A 19820-nucleotide genomic window follows, 5' to 3' on the forward strand; every position below is an offset into this window, starting at 1 on the left:
GCAGGAGAAACCCGAGGCTGAAGGCTGCACACAGAGAACGTTATCATTTAGAGAGGCACAGAGCATCCCAGGGATCTCTATCTGCATCCAAGACTATTCAAGCCTGCAATACAAATGCAATTAATTCTCTAACCCACAGCAAAGCAGATAAGGTAGTCTCATCGTTTCAGATGGGAACCCCAAGGCAAATGAGGTTTTTGAGGCCATCTTAAAGGCAGGCTCGGTGCTTCAGAAGCACCCTACACCCATGCAGGGACACAGCAGCTCTGGAAAATGGTATTTCCCACCATCTTGCCAGTGAGACCAGCACCTTTTACTAGCATTCTCTCATCAATCTGCTGCACAAGAGCAAAATAATACTGCAACTCAGTTATCTGATTTTTCTTATCACTCTAAATGAGCATAAAACTATCCAGAAACTATCACCATTTACATCAATAAAGTGATTGCTCTAAAGCACTGTCAGTATGATACTTATTTTTGGAAGAGTGCTTCAGGATCATCCATTAAGTCTTTCAAATACACATATATTTTGATGTAGTGAATATAAAATGCTACTTATACAATCCCAAGATCCCTCTCCCCCTATGTATGTGCGCCTAAGTATGTATGTATGTTTATATATGCTATCTCCAATTGGAAAGTCCCAGAATGAAAATACCAGCTGAAAACATTACAAGCAAATACCCAGGCTGAATGCAAGGACTGGAAGACAAATATTTAAATCTGTCATTTCTTGTCATCCTGCTGACTTCTTTGAGAAGTTTCCAGGCTGCCCTATTCCCTTTGCCACCCCATCCATGCACAGTGCTCCACGTGTGGAACATTTGAGTAAAGAACCGATTTGCAGCACTCTCTGCCCTCATGTATCTGCATGCTTACAGCCAATGGAGTGTGTCGTTGTCACAAACAGCAAAGGCTATAAGCTAAAAATTTCCCTGGATCCCATACTTTGTGTAATATGTACTTTTCACTTGCTGCGTACAGAAAGCGTAACAACACCAAATGGAAATGAATGGATGAGGCATCAAGCATGCTAAGAAAGCACGGTGCATCATCTCCTTACATCTCTGCAAGGTTGAAAATGCTAATTCAGACTCAGTTTTGTTAGCTCAGTAGCTCCTTGAACAAAACAACTATTTGGAGCTTGCAAATGCCATGCTGAATTAGCACTTTCACAACTTTGAAAGGAATTAACGTTTAATTAATAATCAGGGTTTTTTTTCAATGTGGGAAAAGCAGCATAAATCTGGCTACTTGTGGATGCCCCCTCACACACGGGGTGAGAAATTTCTTCCACTGAGGAAGGCAGACCTTTTAATCAGAGAATGAAAACACCGTTACATTTGCTGTGCTGATCAGGTATGGCTCAAAAAGTGTTTGTCTGGACGCTGCTATTTAGTTGCAAATGTGTGTTCACGAATCCAAGTGCTGGATGTGTTTTTTAAGAATTTATTATTATTGCATCTATTTAAGAAAGTTTCGTGACTTTTATCAAGATTCAATTTTTGCACCAAAATGCACTAGTCTCTACTGAGCATCTCTCGAACCCTTTTAAAAGATGCAGCCAGTTCCCCAGGAAGGAGAATGAACACATGCTTTGGTTCAAGAGGATGAACCATAAATTGTATGACAGCTCAAAAATGCCAGAGCAAGTAACTATGAAAGACAAGACGAACTTTTTTGTTTCAAAATGGAAGAACAAACAATGCTTACATACACAAAAACCAGCAAATATATCATGCAAATATTCTTCAGACAGGGAAAAAATTAAAAATAACTCAATACGCATGATGAGCAGCACATTTCAACCAAAATTAGTTGATAATAACCTCAATAAACTATTTTTATTTCTGATTTTTTCTCCTTTGTTTCAAGTGCTCACACAGACCATTTCACCAGTTTCTCACTCCTATAAAGGAATGACAAGGTCTAATAGGGAAGTCACATTCACTTTCACGTGTCCTCTGTGATGCCTCGTGCTACAATACCGCCTACAAGCTAAGGTAAGGGGTACGGAACCTCAAACTGTGGGCCCTAAGCCACTTACTCCGTGGGCCAGGAAAGGCTCTCTGGCTCATGGACCAAACTACAAAACCAAGCAAGGTTTGTGGCTGGTGCTTGTCGGTTTGGTTCAATGCAGGCTGAGTGCTGGGTACAAGAAATAAGCGGACTGGATCATCCTCTGTCCTGATCTGCCACAGCAAACTCCAACCCTGTGCAGAGCATACACTCGAGCTAAGTATTTTTCCATACCTCCAAATACGAGGAGCTCATGGGGGCTGTGACTCAGTGCCCTGCATGGAAAAAGTTCAGGGAATTTCTAGAAATTCTGAAGTGAAGTGAAAAGTCCCTTTGCTCTATTCCTTTTCCTCCTCCTCCTCCCTTCTCCCAAACCATAGATTCACAGAGTGGTTTGGGTTGGAAGGGCCCTCAAAATCCATCTTGTTCCAACCCCCTGCCATGGGACCTGCCCGCCCCGCCCCCCCCCCCCCCCCCCCGCCCCCCAGCCCAGGCTGCTCCCAGCCCCGTCCAGCCTGGCCTTGGGCACTGCCAGGGATGGGGCACCCACAGCTGCTCTGGGCAGCCTGGGCCAGCGCCTCGCCGCCCTCACGGGGAACAATTTCTTCCCAATATCTCATCTACATCTCCCCTCTTTCAGCTTAAAGCCTTCCCCCCTTGTCCTGTCACTCCATGCCCCTGTAAGAAGGCCCCCCCCCCCCAGTTCCCTGTCGGCCCCTTTGGGCACTGGCAGGTGCTGTCAGGTCCCCCCGCAGCCTTCTCTTCTCCAGGCTGAACAGCCCCAGCTCTCCCAGCCTGTCTCCACAGCAGAGGGGCTCCAGCCCCCTGAGCATCTTCCTTTTAATGTCTCTTAAGCCATGTAAACGTACACACTATATTAATCAGTAACAGCCATGAAATCCCCACATCAAATGGTCCAACAACTGTGTAACTACAACCTATGGTTGAAAGTCAATGTACTGGTTTTATAACCCCATTCTCCAAGACTCCACAAACCATGCAGCTATCAGCATTATCTTCTGTCGCCAACGAAATTTACTTTAAAATACAACGCCTTTTCAGAATTAAGTAAGATCATTAAACAATCCGTATCTGTGAATACCTAATCTCACTTGCCACCAGAACAAACACAGCGATGTCTACAGTTAACCCATGTATCTTGGAATTTCTGATGTGCCACTAAAGCACATGAAAATCACCATCCATACCTGGAAGAGGTACCCAAGAAACCAACCACAGGTACCCAAAGATGCTGGATAGTTGCAGGCAAGTGGAGCTGGAGGGCAGTGGAAGCAGGCAGCAGCATGGGGCCATGATGGGCAGACATGCTTCCCTCTGACCTAGGACCTGGGACTATGGCCAGAAAGGTTCCAGATGTGATAGTGCCAAGTTGCTCAATATTTGGCTCAGAAGCAGCCCAAAAACTAGAGCGCATCTCATTTAAGTTCCTGGTGGGCTTGAATGTTTTCAGTGATGGAAAGCACCACAAGATGCAGTACTGCCACCACCCCTAGGCAGTAATCAACCTCCCTTCCCCAAATCCTGAAAATGTCAGTAGCAGCTAACAGTGCTACAGGATCTGAGGAGCCAGAGCCCTTTGTGAGAAGGGGAAATAGAGCCTAGATCTCTCACTCCAGACTGATGAGTCTCCAAATCATTTCACATACTGGAAATTTCCTGACCCACCAGGTCACAAACCCTTCTGAGAAGATGAACCTCTCTCCAGTTACACTGAGATGGAGAAGATGACTATGTAAGTCAGAGTTCAGGGAACTCTTGACCAGCAGACACAAGAGGGGCTGGGGTAAACCTGCTCAGATCTTTGAAAAAAAATATTACCGCAACGAAGGGCCCTGTTAAGCTAGTCTCAGACCCAGAATTAACAGGGTTGCCCTTAGAAAAATGACATGAGGTCAGGAGACCACTCCAGAGTGACTGTGCCTTCCAAATCATGGGAATACAAAGCTGATCCTTGCAGGCAAGAATGTGTAGAACCTTAGATAGGCATATGCTAGATGTGGTCTCCAAAACGACTTCGGATCCAACTGATTTACATTCTGTGTCATATACTGACCTCTTGGAAAGACCTGAGCTCATCCTGGTACAAATCCACCAGGCAATGGAAAAGTGATTCTCCTACGTATTCTGCATACAAGTTTGCATCCGTGGTCAATCCCCATAAAACAGTGGTTTTGATTATCTTCACGTGTAGGTTCTTGGACCATAATTTACAGGCATCCCCCTATATAATGCCAAGTATATTGAAACATGCAATGGATTCTGACTCTGGCTTTTCACTGTATTATGTTACGTTTGAGGCACTAGGGGAAGGTTTCCATGGCGTTAGATAAAGCAAATAAATGAGACACAAGGTTAACCAGCAAAATGTGGGAGATGGTGCTGCAGATATGCTAACCACAGCTGCTGCCCTGCAGAGACTTCAGAACATCATCAACACACAGGGATACAAAATAGCAGTAAATGTGCAAACAAGTCTGTAACTGTACTTTAAGACTCAGGAAAGTGCCAGTCTTTCTCCAAAGAACTATGATGTGATCAAATAAAGATGAAACTATTTTTGTCCTCAAACTCCTCAGAAAACTGTTTTTGCCACACACCCCCCTCATTAATCACATTTCAAAGTAATAAAATGCATTTCAGTATCTCAACTACGGTCTATTTGTATTCATCAGGTTAAGTCATACCTTACCACCAACACCATGATCAACCCAAAACGCTCTTTTAGTGTATCAAAATGTTTGTATCTCATCAACACACATTTCACGATGTGAATAGCACCAAAGACCATAATTGAATATACTAGTTGCTGCATGATTTGTAGTCTTTGATGTAGTAACTATTGGCCACTGGCTGCTTCCTAAACTGATGCAGACATTGGGGAACGCTTGGCTTGGTGTTTGCTGATGTTTGTGTCTGCATGCAGCCCACGGCAACAGCAATATTAAGTAGCCAAACTGTGCAAATTACTGATTTTAAACTTGACTGAGCAGTCGGATGCCACATGAGGTCCGTCCTCCGTGCACTCACCAGAAGTGTCTTTGACTGATTTTGATTGTTCACAGTTTGTTAAGGCTCGTGAGTGATTTTGTTTTAACCTGTTCCCAGTGAACAAGAGGACAATGTCGCCTGAAAAACTGCCCAGCAGATGTAAAGACTTGGCATATGTCCTGGAGCACCACAAGTAAATTTTAGGGTTTTGGTGAACCCCGCATCCAGAATGCCACTTGTTTCTGAGCACCCAGCACTGGCATTTTATCATGTAAGTGCCAATACCTTCACCTCCAGATCCAGCTCACTTCCATGATCCGCCAAAAACACTGTGGGTTCTGTGTTTCAACTGTATCCCCTGGGTCAGGCAAGGCAGCAATCCTTTCCCCGTCCTTTACATGTTACTGACCCCTTGATGTTTCCTTCACGCATGCATGAAAAAGAGTTTGTGGTAATTAGGAAGACTGTTGACTTCATTTTTAAGGCCAATGGCCTGCAGATAAACAGCAAGGAAAAGACCAAAGATCTGATCCAAAGTTCACCGCAGTGAATGATAGCCCTTGTGTGTGCTTCGGCTTGAGCCCTTTGCCATGACTTTTGTTTCATATCGAAAGAAAAAAAGCACTGTGGAAAGAGCTTGCTTGGAAAGCGAGCTGCAAACCCAAGCTTCATTCTCTAGAAACTCCGTCCTGTTAATCCAGACATAGGCTGCCTACTTTAAAAGACTGAGAAGCAACTCTCCACATTACTGCTGTGATCTCTGTACCAAAAGATGATTACTGGGATGATTCATTGGTTCTTGAGAGAAAGATATAAGGCAGGTGGCGGGTAAAGAAAGTCAACTCTTATCACCAGCTCCTGCTTCAATCACCCCAGGTCCCTCATCTCCTTAGAGCCTGACAGATGGGAAAAGCAATCCTGCTTTCACACAACTGCAATTCAAAAGATTCACAGCCTTACAACAAAGATTTTAGATAGTCCCTAAAAGACTTGTAAAGTGTATTCATAAACCTAAACCCTTTTCCTAATTTGTCAAGACATCTTGAGAAGCGAACTCTTCTCACTGCATGCTGTTGCTCACACTTGCAGTCTTTGCTAGGCTCCCAGGTTTTGCAGCGGAAAATAAAAACTCAACCTCCTTCCCTTCAAGGAGCAATTCACTGACTTTACTTGCAGCTGTGGAGGCATCAGACACAGCTTACCTGTGCCTGTCCAGGTTTAAGGCACCAGCTTTGTAATATAGAATTTCAGCAACAAATAAATACAGCAGTCGGTCAAATACACAAGTTCAACATACAGAACGGATGTATTTAATACATGTGGTGTAAGCACCTGAATCTGGTTTGGTGGATTCCACAGCTAAGACATGATCTCTATTGAATCATAAGTATCCCATCACTGAGAAATAAGGAAAAAATAAAATTACTTGGCTCACTGTCATTAAAGGCACACAAAAGTGTATGTGGTACATCAAGTGATGTTTTACTGCAAGAATTCTGAATTATGTTCCCCTGCTATAATCTGTTTCCAACCTCAAACACCACAGAGAAAGGCATATTTCAGCTTATGTCATTGCTGTGATGCATCATTCCTGTGACTTGAGCTTTGCTGTACTACATTGATACCCGTAACTAATTGCAAAGCAGTCACAAACTTGGCCTAATATTCATATCTTTTCTGTGAAGTGAAAAAAGATCCGTGTTTAAGTTGTGGGATCGTGGACCACCAGCTGACCAGGAGTCTTTAACACTGTTTTCCTACGAGACAGGGAGTATCCTACCACATTCCCTTGCAACACAGGCAAATGACAAACCAAATATTAATTTAGACACTGTCTGTCAAAGCTACCCTCCAACATCTACACAATTGGGCTGGGTTTCAGATTTGTTTGTCTGAATGATTAAATGAATGAATGCACAAAACAATCTGCCCCAGTACCACACCTTGGAAACTGCAATGCAGTCCATATTGTCTGATCTATTTATTATTTTTTTTATGTGAAAGTCCAGCACAAATGGATCTCTGCCCTAAATAAAAAAAGTCATTCCCACAGAAGAAAGACTCATGGCGATCCTTCTCTGATGTTTCTTTCTTCATTAACATGTCTACCTCTATCAAATCAATAGAAGTAAAAATAAAAGTTCCTATCATAAACACCAAAGAAATACAAAGTCTCTGCTTATTTTGGCCATGGGCAACAAAGCTGCACTGTCTTCAGTATTCTGCAGGATACAGCCTTAAACTACATTATCAAATGGCTAAGTTGAGTAGAGACAATTTAACAACTGTCCAAAATATCTTTCTCACTGGTGAAACCACAGTGTAGTCTGGTTTACTTCATTCTGTTACAACACAATATGTTTTGACATTTTTTTGTGTGTATAAGAAACACTGAAAACTCAAATTTGCTTTTTCCAACCAACAAAACATTTGAAAGGAAAATAACAAAAAATAAGCATTCAGTGTTACAGTCTTCTAGCCTAATTCGAAAATGGAAGAGGAAAATCACACTCCACGTTACAAAGTTTGCAGATATCACAGCTCTCCATAACGGAAGTTTATCTGGATTGTAACATCTGGACATTCTGCACATCAATTTTGGACACAGACGAGCCTGCTCTGAAGTGTCCTGTAGATAATGACTTCTGTTCCTTTCTGATGAATGACTATCGTCCGTCATACTCAGCGCTGCTATGGATATGCAACCATGTACGGAAAATTTTGATAATAAACAGGAGGATGCATTTAAAAACTGGATGCTTTTTAAGGCCACACTACTCTGCTGTGAACATCACAGCCACGTTGCCACATGATGCAAATTAATGTCTCAGCTTAGCCTCAAGTCCAAACGTACCTAAGATCTAGCCTGGGCACAAGCTTCACGTTATACTTCAATGAAGCGACCTGTACCTAGGTCAGGGGTAGAAAACTTTTCTTTAGTGAAACTGGACCTCATGATGTCTTGGTGGTTTTGAGTTTGGAGCATGGTGTGACTCTTGGACAATAAAGAATAGGAAGCTTTACTACCAGGATGCAGCTGTTGAAATGGTGAATTTATTGGATAAAACCTCTGTGTCCAGCTGGTGCTTCAAGAAGTCAATTTTCCAAACAGTAAGGGAAATGAGGTTAATGGATTTGGGGGAATAATATAAACAGAGGGGGGAAAAGCATGTCCAAATTCAGCATTTCTTAAAGATGCATTTAGGAAAGGCTAAAATATATGATTAAAGGCTCATACATCTGCTGGTGACCAATTACAATAATGGATAGAGAACAGAAAAGCTGCAGTTCACAATTCCATCTGCAGTTCCACACTGCTGCTGCACACTGAGCACTTGTAATTAGACAGCACAGCAGCCGCAAGCTGAGCTGCCTAAGTAGCAGCCTTGGGTGCCCGAGGTCTTCCCTTTGGATATGCTGAGGTTTCTGCAAGTCCTTCTGTTTCTTCCATCCACTATTCACCTTTGGTATTTTTTTGTGCTATTTTAACACTCAGCTACTATAACCACAGTGTTTTGTGGTTGTTAGTTTTCTTAATCAAAGAGTGATTGCAAGGCAACAGATCCCTCTTGCTAACCAGCTTTCGCTTTTTGTCTCTGAACCATCTGGAAAACCATCCCGCACCACAGATCACAAGAAGCCGTTCTTTCCCTGGCATGTTTAAACTGGGTCTCAGTCAATAAGTCATGGTAGATGTGGCCTGGAAGGGTCTGCAAGAGATTCACCATACAGACCAAATCAGCACACATTTCAATGTCTTTTGGTAAGAAATGTCACCCTCCTTAGTCATTCTTGAAACCAAACAAAGAGATAACCCCCCCCAAAAAAAAACAAAATTGTGGAAATGCGCCACCATGTGCTTTGTCTTCCATCCAGTTCATAGGAGCTCGAAACTGCTAGATTGACCACCCTGTGCCCAGCCATGGGCTTCACTTTCTTCTCTTACAGAAACACCAAACTGGGTGACAAGAAGGCAGATGGGACAGAACCCTCAACATCTTCTGCATAGCCCCAGCCCACGGCATTTTTTGAATTAGATACTCAAAGTCTTGTCAGCTTGCCAGCAGAGCAGTTGCATCCGTTTTGTACTCTGTTACTCAGACTCATTCTTGGCTGATGGGTGCCCATCAGGTCTGTGCCAAGGTCAGCATCATACTGTCGCTTTATTTCTTCTCTAGCAGGGAACGCTCTTACCTTATGGCTCATCTCTATAACCGCATAACTGCTTGGTCCACTGCTGAGATACGGGAACTTTCTTATTCTGAAAGGAGGTCTGCATGTTTTGCTCAGAATTTAGAAGTCAGTCTAACATCAAATAAACACACTCATAAGCTCTGCACAGAGCTAGTTTCACCTGCATTAGCAGCAGATAATGCTATTTGATGTTTTCATATAAGTGAACTCTCTCCAGCAGAAAATACATCTGCCAAGCGACCAGAACGGGTACACCTTGGTGGGGTCATAGGGTGAACATTAAAAAAATGGCATAACTACATAAACATTCACAGAGCTTTTAGGGAGAATGCACCAACACTGACATTTCTTAAATATGGTCTTTAGGAGTCTGCAAGATAATTGTGACAAAATTATGCTGCCTAAACATTCCCTACAGCCACCTTTCTATCCATAGTCAGACTTGAAGCCTTGCTAAAAAAAGGCACATATTCTCAGCATTTTACCAACAGTTCATTTTGCTTCTGTCAACATGGTTTTAGCTTAAAGTTTTTTTTAAAACCTTAACTTTCTGTAGCTATCAGAACAATTAAGTTGTCAAGCATCTTCTACTAGAGCATCTCCAAACTTTTTAATATCAAGTAATTATTTGGCACTTACAAGACCAGATGCATTCACATTTTCAATTTAAATGCAAATACTATGGAAAGATTTCAGGTTTTGTCTCTATTTTTATAAATGCTTCTAATTTTTAAAAGAAAAGAATTTATTATTCTGGAGATGCCATTTGGCAGGTGTGTTTTTTACGTGTGCTCTAGTTAATTAGCTCCTATTTCTTCCACTGCTTTTCTTTTGAAGGAAGGGGAGGTGTATACCTCTTCATAATGAAGAAGATTTCAGTTTGCAAGTTATTCAGTATATGATCCAATAAGGGGATGAAGCACTGATCAAAGTATGCAAAACACAGCGTGGTTTATCTTTTTAACTGCTTTTAGAAGTAAATATTTAAGAGAAATAAGCATCATTAGAAGAGCAAAGACATATAGATAGGTAGAAATATTCAGGTGGGAAGGGAGCTCAGGAGGTTTCTAGCCCAACCTGCTGCTCAAAGCAGGGCCAGATGTGAGCTCAGACCAGGGTGTTCAGGGCTTAGAAACCTCCAGAGATGGAGACTGCACAACCTTCTGCCTGTGGTCCCCTGCTTGTGAAAACCAGGAGTCACCCCAGTGGGCTCACACCAGTATAAAGCTGATCTGGGGACAGAAACTGTGATGTCCTACCAAGGACATCTCTGATTTTAAGCAGATGCAGATAATGACTGAAACACATCAAGGAGGGGGGTACACGAAGGTGAAATAGCAAAAAAAAAAAAACAAAACAAAAAAAACCAAACCTGGTCAATAAGCAGTGGCGTAAATTGGCAGCTGGCATTTAGTACTTTTTGAAACCCTAAGCAGAAGAAAGGGGAAAAACCCCAAAATATTTCCTATGCTACAAAACCCCACACTGTTATAGCTTGCCACAACAAGATACTGCCTGCAATCCTGGCCAGACCTGTGGGCTCGGGGCTGCCCCATCCCACAGACTGCCCATCTCACAGGCAAACAGGACCTTCACAAGTCTCATCACAAGCCAGACAAGATTTGGGATATAAATTAGACAATCCAGAGAGGTTGACACAATCCCCAGCGGGCTGTGCACTTGCCAAACAAATTATAAATCCTCTGAACATTACAGCTGGGTGTTTTCCAGGGCCAATGCCTTTATAAAGATTAATTATTGTGCCAAGGCTGTAAAAAAAAAAAAAAAAAAAAAAAAAAGACTTGCTGAGTTTTCCTGGATGCCCCAAAGTAATGTATTACAAAACTTCCCTCTTCTCTTTGCCCACACACTGCCAGTGAAACTCAGCACATAGTACTTGCTTTTCTTCTAAAACCTAGAGGAAACCCCCAGTTTCCAAGGCTTCCACACTGGATTGTTCCCATCTCCTGCTTCTTGTGTGGCTCAAGAGCTTTATTAGACTGCAGGATTTCATTAGAGCCTGGCTTTATTCCAACATGGGATGCATTTCCTTGCCACAGTTTGTTTTTATTCTGCAGTTCAATGCCTCAAAAATTAATTGGGAACCCATAAAACTCCCCAAAATGACTTGTCAGACTGGGCAGAGACCTACCAATCTCATTCACAGTTGCCTGATGTAATACAAGTAAGTACCTAAAAAGACATTTCAAGGTCACCAAAACATCTTGGTAACATCAGAACAAAACATTGTGCACTGTATTTTTTTTTTCTCTTCTCTTCCTCTCCCTTCAAGATGAGACAAAAATTCAAAAAAACCCTCATTTTTCTCTGCCAAAATGATGTTAAGACTACACAGATCTCATCACGTATTAATCAGCCAAGATCTAGTACAATATTAAACTATGACACCACACCCCTGACAAAATAATTCATCATGCGTTAGTAGTTAATAATTTTTAGCCAACCAACAGTAAGGTTCATTTTTTTCCTTGCCCCCAGAGAAGAAAGAACGTGGCTACCTGAAGCAGGCACAATGCAAAGGTCAGAAGGAGAGAGATGAAATGAAACCGCTTGCAATCTCTTCTGATACATCTTTATAGATATGTGGTGCCCAACAGGCACCACATGATGTTTTGCAGAGCAGAAAACATATTTAAAAATAAAATTTCTGCACAAAAAAAAATAATTCTGGGAAGTCCTAATGAAAGGGCAGAAGAATCAATAAACCATCTACATTTTTATATGGAACTGTTTTATGAACTTGTCTGTGATACACTCCAGCCTGGGAGAGAGAGCACATGACTGAGACTGCTATTGCAGATAATAAAAATAAATGGACTTATTAAACTCTGAAGCTCAACTTTTTTACACATTCATTCTCAGAGTTGTAAACTTTTAGGACAGCGTACTGGTAACTTATGACTGTAGCAACACGCTGGATGTGCTGTAAGATCAGGTTTTCTAGGCTGAAATCTCCACATTGAAATCCCATTCACAGGGTGCATCTCGATGGAAGAATCAGAATTGGCTGGCTTTTCCTTTTTTTTTTTTTTTTTTTTTTTTTCTTTTTACTAAACTGTACTCGTCTTTAAAAGCTGGAAGACGTCCCAGGGAGATGCCTGCAGCTCCCACAGGTGGGCCAGGAGGGCTGGCATGGGGTGGGAGATCAGGCCAGTGCCCAGCCTCCCATTTACAGAGAATTTTTCATCCTCATCCAGTGCATGGGTCTCTCCCAAAGCACATTTGCAAACATTTTTGAAAGGTCCATTTAAATCCCACACTGGAAGAAGTTAGTTTGTTCTGTCCAACAAGACACAGCAGACACTAAGCAAGGTGGTAAGTGCTGCTTCAACAAAGAGTTAAGTAAATTGCTTATGATTATGATAAAAAAAAAATACACATTGGTGTAATGCAAGAGAGAGGACAGGGAGAGCCCCTGGCAGGGTGAAGGTGCCCAGCTGCCACAGTGCTTGAGCAAAGGCAAAGCCCAGCCCTCCATCCCAGCACAGCATTCACAGCATCACAGCATGGTCAGGGATGGAAGGGACCTCTGGAGACCATCTAGTTCAACCTCCTGCTAAAGCAGATTCTCCCAGAGCAGGCTGCACAGAGCTTGTCTGATGCCACTCCACAGCAAAGCTGCTTTCAAAGGATGGCAAACCCACCACAGGCATGTTCTGATGGGAATGAGAGAGGATCTCCATGTCAGAGCAGTGACATATGGGAAGAGACTCCTGGGAAGAGCTGGGAGGGTGCTGGAAGCAAGCTATCGAAATCGCAGGTGGTGTTGGTCAGTTTACAATAAAAAGATTATACAGGAGGTGAGATGAGTAGAAGTAGATGCCTGAGATAAAGACAGCTGGACTTGATGACCCAGGAGGGCCCTTCCAGTTCTATTCCAGAATACCAACTCCAAAACCTTGGCACTTTTGTGAAATCCACCTTGCTTTCTACTCTGCCCCAAGGAAACCAAAACCATCAATGTCTACCGAAAGCCAGCGCAGGGGCTGCTAGATTTCCACCCGACAGAAGCACCCCGGGGAGCTCAGCCCTGCCAGCCTCCCGCAGGCCGCAGCACCCACGGCCGCGCAGCAGCACGCACGACCCCTGCGCAATGCCTCCTTAGGAAGTCAGCAGCGGTCGCCACCCCTGCGTGGTGTAGCAGTGCCCGTTTTATGTGTATGGATATTTGCCAAGACCTTCGTCTTTCTCCAGCCATGAAATAAGCACTAGTATAATCAGTCTGCTGTGAGACCTTCCCAGAATACAGAGAGGGAAAAGAAGGAGGGGGTGGGGGTGGGGAAAAGGTCCTTGTGCTAGCTGCACAGAAAACCCAACATTTTAGACTTGGCACACTGGAGCCAGCATCCCTGACCAGCGCTCCCACGATCACAGATGATGCCAGCTACGGATCATGCATGTCAGACGGACACATGGCTGGGCCGCTGGCCAGCATCCAGCAGCTGCACAGATGCCAGGGTGACCCGCCGGGTGATGACTGTCACGGATGCTGCCAAAACCCTATTTCCACCTATTTGGATGGAACTTGTGAGACTTGCCTCTGTTCTGGCACTCGGCATCAGCCCCTGGGAGCTCTGCTCACATTTCAATTAACAGCATTTGGGAATCTTTGCGGGGTGACAGCAGAGGTGCTGATGTGTAACCAGACAGACTTATTTTTATCCTCTACTTCATGCAACTGCTCTCAACCAACATGGGAAATTCCTAAGAAAAAAAAGCTCTGGGATAAACAGAGCTGTTGCAAGAAAGCAGAAGGGTAAGCAGGTTTGCGAGAATAGACATCAGTAATACCAGATTACAGGACTTTTAATCTTTTTTTTAAATCTACTACAAAAGCAACAAAATTTTCATTCATTTCACAATCTGTGCCTTTTCTATTCCCCCCCCCCCCCCGCCTTCTTTTTAGGAGTCACTACTACACAGTTCACATACAGTTTTTAAAGTCGTAATGGAATAGGTACTTCCAGTAATCTTGGCCTTAAAATGCATTTCCCCAGAGTGCTTTTTATTCAGAAAAACTTTTGTGCTAATGTTGAGCACAGGTCATTATTTTATATTTAAACTGACAGGGAATACCACCCCTTTGAAAAATTAAAGCCCAACACTATGTTTCTGCTTCACAGAAGAGAAAAGTGACACAGTCAGAATCAAATGGCACTAAAAAAATTTTGGAGCTACAATGCAAGAGATGAAGTGATCTATTTAAAGAAGATGATGAGGAAAGTTGCTGATGAGGCAACATATCCAAGTTGGTGCACACTGACACCCTGCCAGTTCATTTCAGTGCTCTACACTTTAAGACCTGTGAAACATTTCTCTGGCTCTACCCGCTTCCCAATCTGATGCACAGGTCTCCCTCAAAGATGCTACCCAGCATTTTTGCTTTCTTACTGGATGGAGGAGCCACCTTACGTTCTTCATCATCAAAAGCTTTTAACTCTTCATTGACAGACCGGTACCTACAGAGAGGTTTTCTTTTCATTTTCTCCTTTGCAGTGTCTTTGGATTATTTGTTCTTCCATGCTCTCGCAATTCTGAGTACCCAGTCTGAGTCATGTTGAAAATGTATAATTTTCCAGAAGCTGTAGACATTTGATTATTTTGATTCCTGCCTCTTTTGACACTTCCAACTGTCACCCGAAATCTGTATGGTATTGTGATGATCATGCTTTTATGTAGTATCTTAAGGATTACAAGGCCAATACTACCATTGCTCTAATGCCTTTTGCTTCCCTCCCCAAATATGCATTGAAAAGAGAATTTTAAAGGAATAAAACAACCTCCAACAGCAACATCTAAAAGATCCTCAGGCTAGAGGTGTTTCCTGGGACATGGGATAAGCTGGATGAACAACTTCCCATGGTAGATCAGGGCAAAGAACTGAGCCTGGGGGCACGTCCCAGGGGAGGTCTCCAAATACCAAGCTCCTGGCAATAATGGGATGCCCTGTCTGCCCAGCTGTGCATGCCTGGGACACGCAGAAATATCCACAGCACCATGTGTGCTGGCTTAAGGGCCGTGAGTCAGCAAGGTTTTGCGTTTGATTTTAACGCAAATGTGTGTGTGTCTTTCCTCATTTGAATTAAACAAAATATCCATAGGAAGACTGATCATCATTTACCTCTACTTGAGACCAACAGGAGCATACAGAGACACATTCATAATGAAAGCAAATCAACAGAAATATTTTGGGTGGGAAAGAACTCTGAAAGAAGTGCAACAGCCTTTCCCCATGTTAGCCTTTATGACAAATGATTTCCATTGCATCAGAATAACACTTTTTCACTCTGCCATGGAAAAGTCAGAAAAACAGAACATCCTCCAAGCGAGCACAGCAAAAACCACACACATCAGGCATGGAGGTTTTTGAGAACTTTGTTTATCCAAGGGGTGTGTTAGATTTGCTACTTGAGACACCTCTTCTATTATTTTTTTTTTTCAAGAGAAGGATTAAAACCATCAAATTTCACTAGAATGACAGGAGCCAAGATTCCCATGGAGCTTCCTCTGCTTTCTAATGGTTTTGCCTAGAAATATGTTACAGGAAACTATTCTAATCATCAGTCTGAGAGCAGGATGTGAAGATGCCACTGATGAGAACACCCACCAATACTCAAATGCTAGCAGACTTACAATCATTTAAAGAACTCATTAATCTAAAGAAAATACTTAGAAAGAAACTTTTGTAATTAGGATTGGTGAGCAGCCAGCTTTGCTAAAATGAGGGAGCATTTCTTCTTTCTCTGGTTTGACCCATGACACTTTGATGGATGACAATGCCTTTGATGGAATGAAATATGTTGCAATAACTTTGGGTACAGTTAAGCTGATAACTGCGTTCTTTAAAACAGCTGCATTTCACAGGCTTCCTCACTAAGATTCCAGCAGGTAAACAGCACACAGTCACTGATTTGCCTCTGCTGAGCTCCTGTTCAAAGCAAATGGAGGAAATGAAAGCTGTTGCACTATGTCTGTACCTCTTAGGGAACGGCACTGTGGTACTCAATTTCTCTTTATCATCTCAGTAAAACCTTCATTAACATTATCTGACGGCTGAAAGGGAAAGGCATAACACAACAGCTCAGCAGAATGGAGAAAAAGGGAGCAGAGCTTGCGGCTTCTGACTTGCTTAAGAAAGGAGCACCCTTAAAACAAGGACATTGTTTTATCTGAAATTATTAATTTAACTGCTTAAGTAGGCAGCGTATGAGAGTCTCTTCCCTCAGCCGCTGTGTGCAATGCCAGTTGTTTTGCAAGGGATCTGTGTTCATCCAAACTGAGGAGCAAGCACCCAGCATGATTTTGTTGGAAGGATTTACAATTCCTTTTAAGTTATAAGGTCAAAAGGGAAGAAAAAAAATTTAAAACCACAATAATCCCAAGAGAGTTATGACTAAATGGGTTCCTCGCCACAATGGCAGCTTTAGTCTGTTCTTTATTCTAAGAACAAACATCTCCTTCTGTGCCAAAGCTCACTGGAAGGGGAGGAAATCAAGTAACAGTGGGAAAACAGAGAACATTAAATGTTTATGCATATTAGGAGGCTTCCAGATAAATTCTGGGAGCTAACAAATGAAAAGCAATGCACTGAGATCATTAGTGGCACCTGCTATCCCAGCACTCCTTCAGCAGCACACAGCAACTGCAGAAACTTAGTTATTTACAACCTGCAGAAGCAGAGAACACACATTACGAGTTATTTACACCCTGGAGAAACAGAGAACACATTACACAGCACTTCCACGTGGGCACATTTTGCACCATCTATCAGGTGATATATATTCTGCCAAGCCATCATATCTGGTCATTTTGCCATTTCACTATATTTATCCCCACTTTTTAAGGGTCTCTAAAAAGATTGATGGAGGAGCACAGAGCTGACCTAAATACACCTCGGTGCAACGTCACCACCTCAGTGCCTGAATCCACTCTTGAAACACCGCATCACCTGTTGCCTCTATTGCTTACTGATCACATAATTTCTGACTTTAAAAAAGGATAAATTAGTTTTGTTACTCTTATTTACTTTTATTTGTTTCTTTTTGAAGGATTCTCTCTGGGTTTAGATTTTTTTTTAATCTTATTCAATGTGTGACGGTCATATGATATCATTCACAATGGGTTGGAAGTCAGGTGTGGTAGGTAGTCACAGACTTGGGTAGTCACCCACAAAAATAGCCAGAAAAATAATCAAGAGCTGCTGAAGGTAAGGTAGCATCCATGGAATGAAGCATATAAAATAAAGGCAAGTTCAGATAAACACACAGTGAAATTTAGTGAATTTTAAAGGGAAAAAAATTCATCTGAGCCCTGATGATGATCTGAGACAATGCTGCATTTCTTTCTGGGCAAGATTAGGGGATTATTGTCTAATCCTGAGATTGGTAGTCCACCTAACAGGAGACGTGAATTCCATTTACTAAATGCTTCTCCTGCAAGGCTTAGATGCTATTTCAAATAAATACTCTCTTCTCCTCAGCTTCTCTGTGGAAAATCCTGATACACAACAACAACAACAAAAAAATTAAATAGAGAGAAGCAATAATCTACAGACAAAATACTAAGAAATATATACACTGAGTAAAATCAAAACTCTGATACAAATTTTTTTCATACTTCACTCCTGAACTCAACATCACTTTTAGAAAAGATAAATCAACCAAGTCTGGAACAAAGTTGTTGTGGTTTTTTTTCCTAAAAGACAGTTCTGCCCCTTTAACAGAAATAATAAGGGGGAAATAATAGCAGGTAGCAGTATGTTGGAGCTAGAAGGGAGCTGTGCTTCATTTACTTAATGGGTTGTTCCTCGTTGTGGTCCCTTCTCAGAATTAGCAGTGCCGCACAGCAGAGAGGAAAAAAGAAAAGCACCACCTCAAATGCTTTAATGATATTTTGTTCAACATCTTGTAGCTCCTAGGCATCTCATAGGCATGGTCTTCTATAAATAAAAATGTGAGGGCACATTATTATTATGCTATGACTCATGAAATTTGTGTCTGCGGGGAGCTAGGGGCTTTGGCTTTTCCTCTGGGCTCTCCGGTGCTGTCTGCTGGGTCAATTAAAATATTGAGATTTCTTTTCACACAAAGCCTCTCCTCTCCCTTGGCTTATTCCAAGTGTGTGTTTCACTCGCGTCTCCCCTTCACAACCTCATCATCATTGTAAATCACAGCAAATTAATGTTGATGCTATGTTCCTGAAACAAGACTGCTTTTGCCTCTTGACAACAAAACCCCTAAGCTAAATGTCAAAAATTCAAATGGAAATACAATACTTCAAATAAATCTGTGGACATCTCCTGATAAAACTCCTGCAGACCTAGGCTGATGCAATGCTCTCTGCCTGACCCCCAGAACAGAAATAGCTTCCAATCCCTCGTCCTGCTGAAGAGCATGATATGTTGGGCAATAAGAAGGGAACAGGGGTTATGGCTCTCATAAAATATTCACACCACTGGCACTTTACACAGCAGTTTCTCCTGAGTATGATTAATCACATGCTATTATTTAAAGTTCCTATAGTGTGGGAGTTTATGTTTCACTACCATTCAGAGATTAGATTATAGAAAATTAGTTTCAGATGAACTGTTTGGTTCAGGTAGATTAATCCACTTTGATGATGCCTATCAGCCAATCGAACTCCTTCTTCAAACCAACTGCCCAGCTCCCTGGGGTTATCCAGAAGGCGATAAACAACCAGGGAGAGCTTGTCTCCACCTGGCAGTAATTGTTCTGCAAGCACTCTTCTCTTACTTTTATCCAAGACAGACATTTATCCTGCTATTTAGTGTAATTAAAGCATAGGTACTAATCTAAAGCTCCTACCCAGGGAGCAGTCGTCTGATGGCAGCAGATTCACAGCATGCATAACAACCTTAATTTCAATAACACGTTCAAGCTGATGAGGAGGAAGAAAAGGGCGAAGTAGGTAATGACATCTCCAGGAGCTCAGGATGCATTCACTGCCAAGACAGTGCGTGCAGGGGGTCAGCACAGGTAATGCCCACAAGACACGGTGTCCTTCGGTGATTGTTTGTCTCCAGTCTGGATGGGAGAGCTGCTGCATCTTCACAACTCGAAGCAGCACCACGCCACCCTTGTTCCAGCTCAGGGGTTTGAGCCCAGTGTGAGAGCCACTGGCTATTTGAGGCCAGCACTAATTCATCTCACACATCAGTAGAAATGACCAGAAACACATCTGGAATACCTACAGGACACCACTATTGCTATCCTGTCAGATCCGGATTCAATTAATCTTCCAAGATAAAGGTCAGTAGTTTGCCAGCTCGACTTACCTCTTACAATGATGTTGGTGGACTTTTTAGCAGGATTTCCAACATTGTTGTTGGCGATGCAACTGTACGTGCCGGCATCTTCTGACATGATGGCAGGTATCGTTAAAGTGCCACCATTCAGGACTGTCTTCTCGGGAAGGATGCCGGCAGACCTCACCCACGTCAGGCTCGGGGCTGGCTCCCCTCCTGTCGTCACACAGACTAAGGTGATCGCTTCTCCAGGGTTCACCACTATCGGGTCATCCACAAGAAGCTTAATTGAAGGAGATGCTGCAAAACA

The 19820-nt window shown here is 42.6% G+C and overlaps 1 protein-coding gene across 1 annotated transcript in view; it reads right to left on the minus strand.

Moving 5' to 3' along the window:
• The window catches only part of MDGA2 (MAM domain containing glycosylphosphatidylinositol anchor 2), a 253219-nt gene that overhangs the window by 145995 nt on the left and 87404 nt on the right, over window positions 1–19820 (minus strand). The window contains 1 exon segment of the mRNA XM_037393857.1: window positions 19541–19810. Within this exon segment, the coding sequence (XP_037249754.1) occupies window positions 19541–19810 (270 nt within the window).

This window comes from Falco rusticolus, chromosome 7 (assembly GCF_015220075.1).
Source record: "Falco rusticolus isolate bFalRus1 chromosome 7, bFalRus1.pri, whole genome shotgun sequence".
Classification (NCBI taxonomy): Eukaryota; Metazoa; Chordata; class Aves; order Falconiformes; family Falconidae; genus Falco; species Falco rusticolus.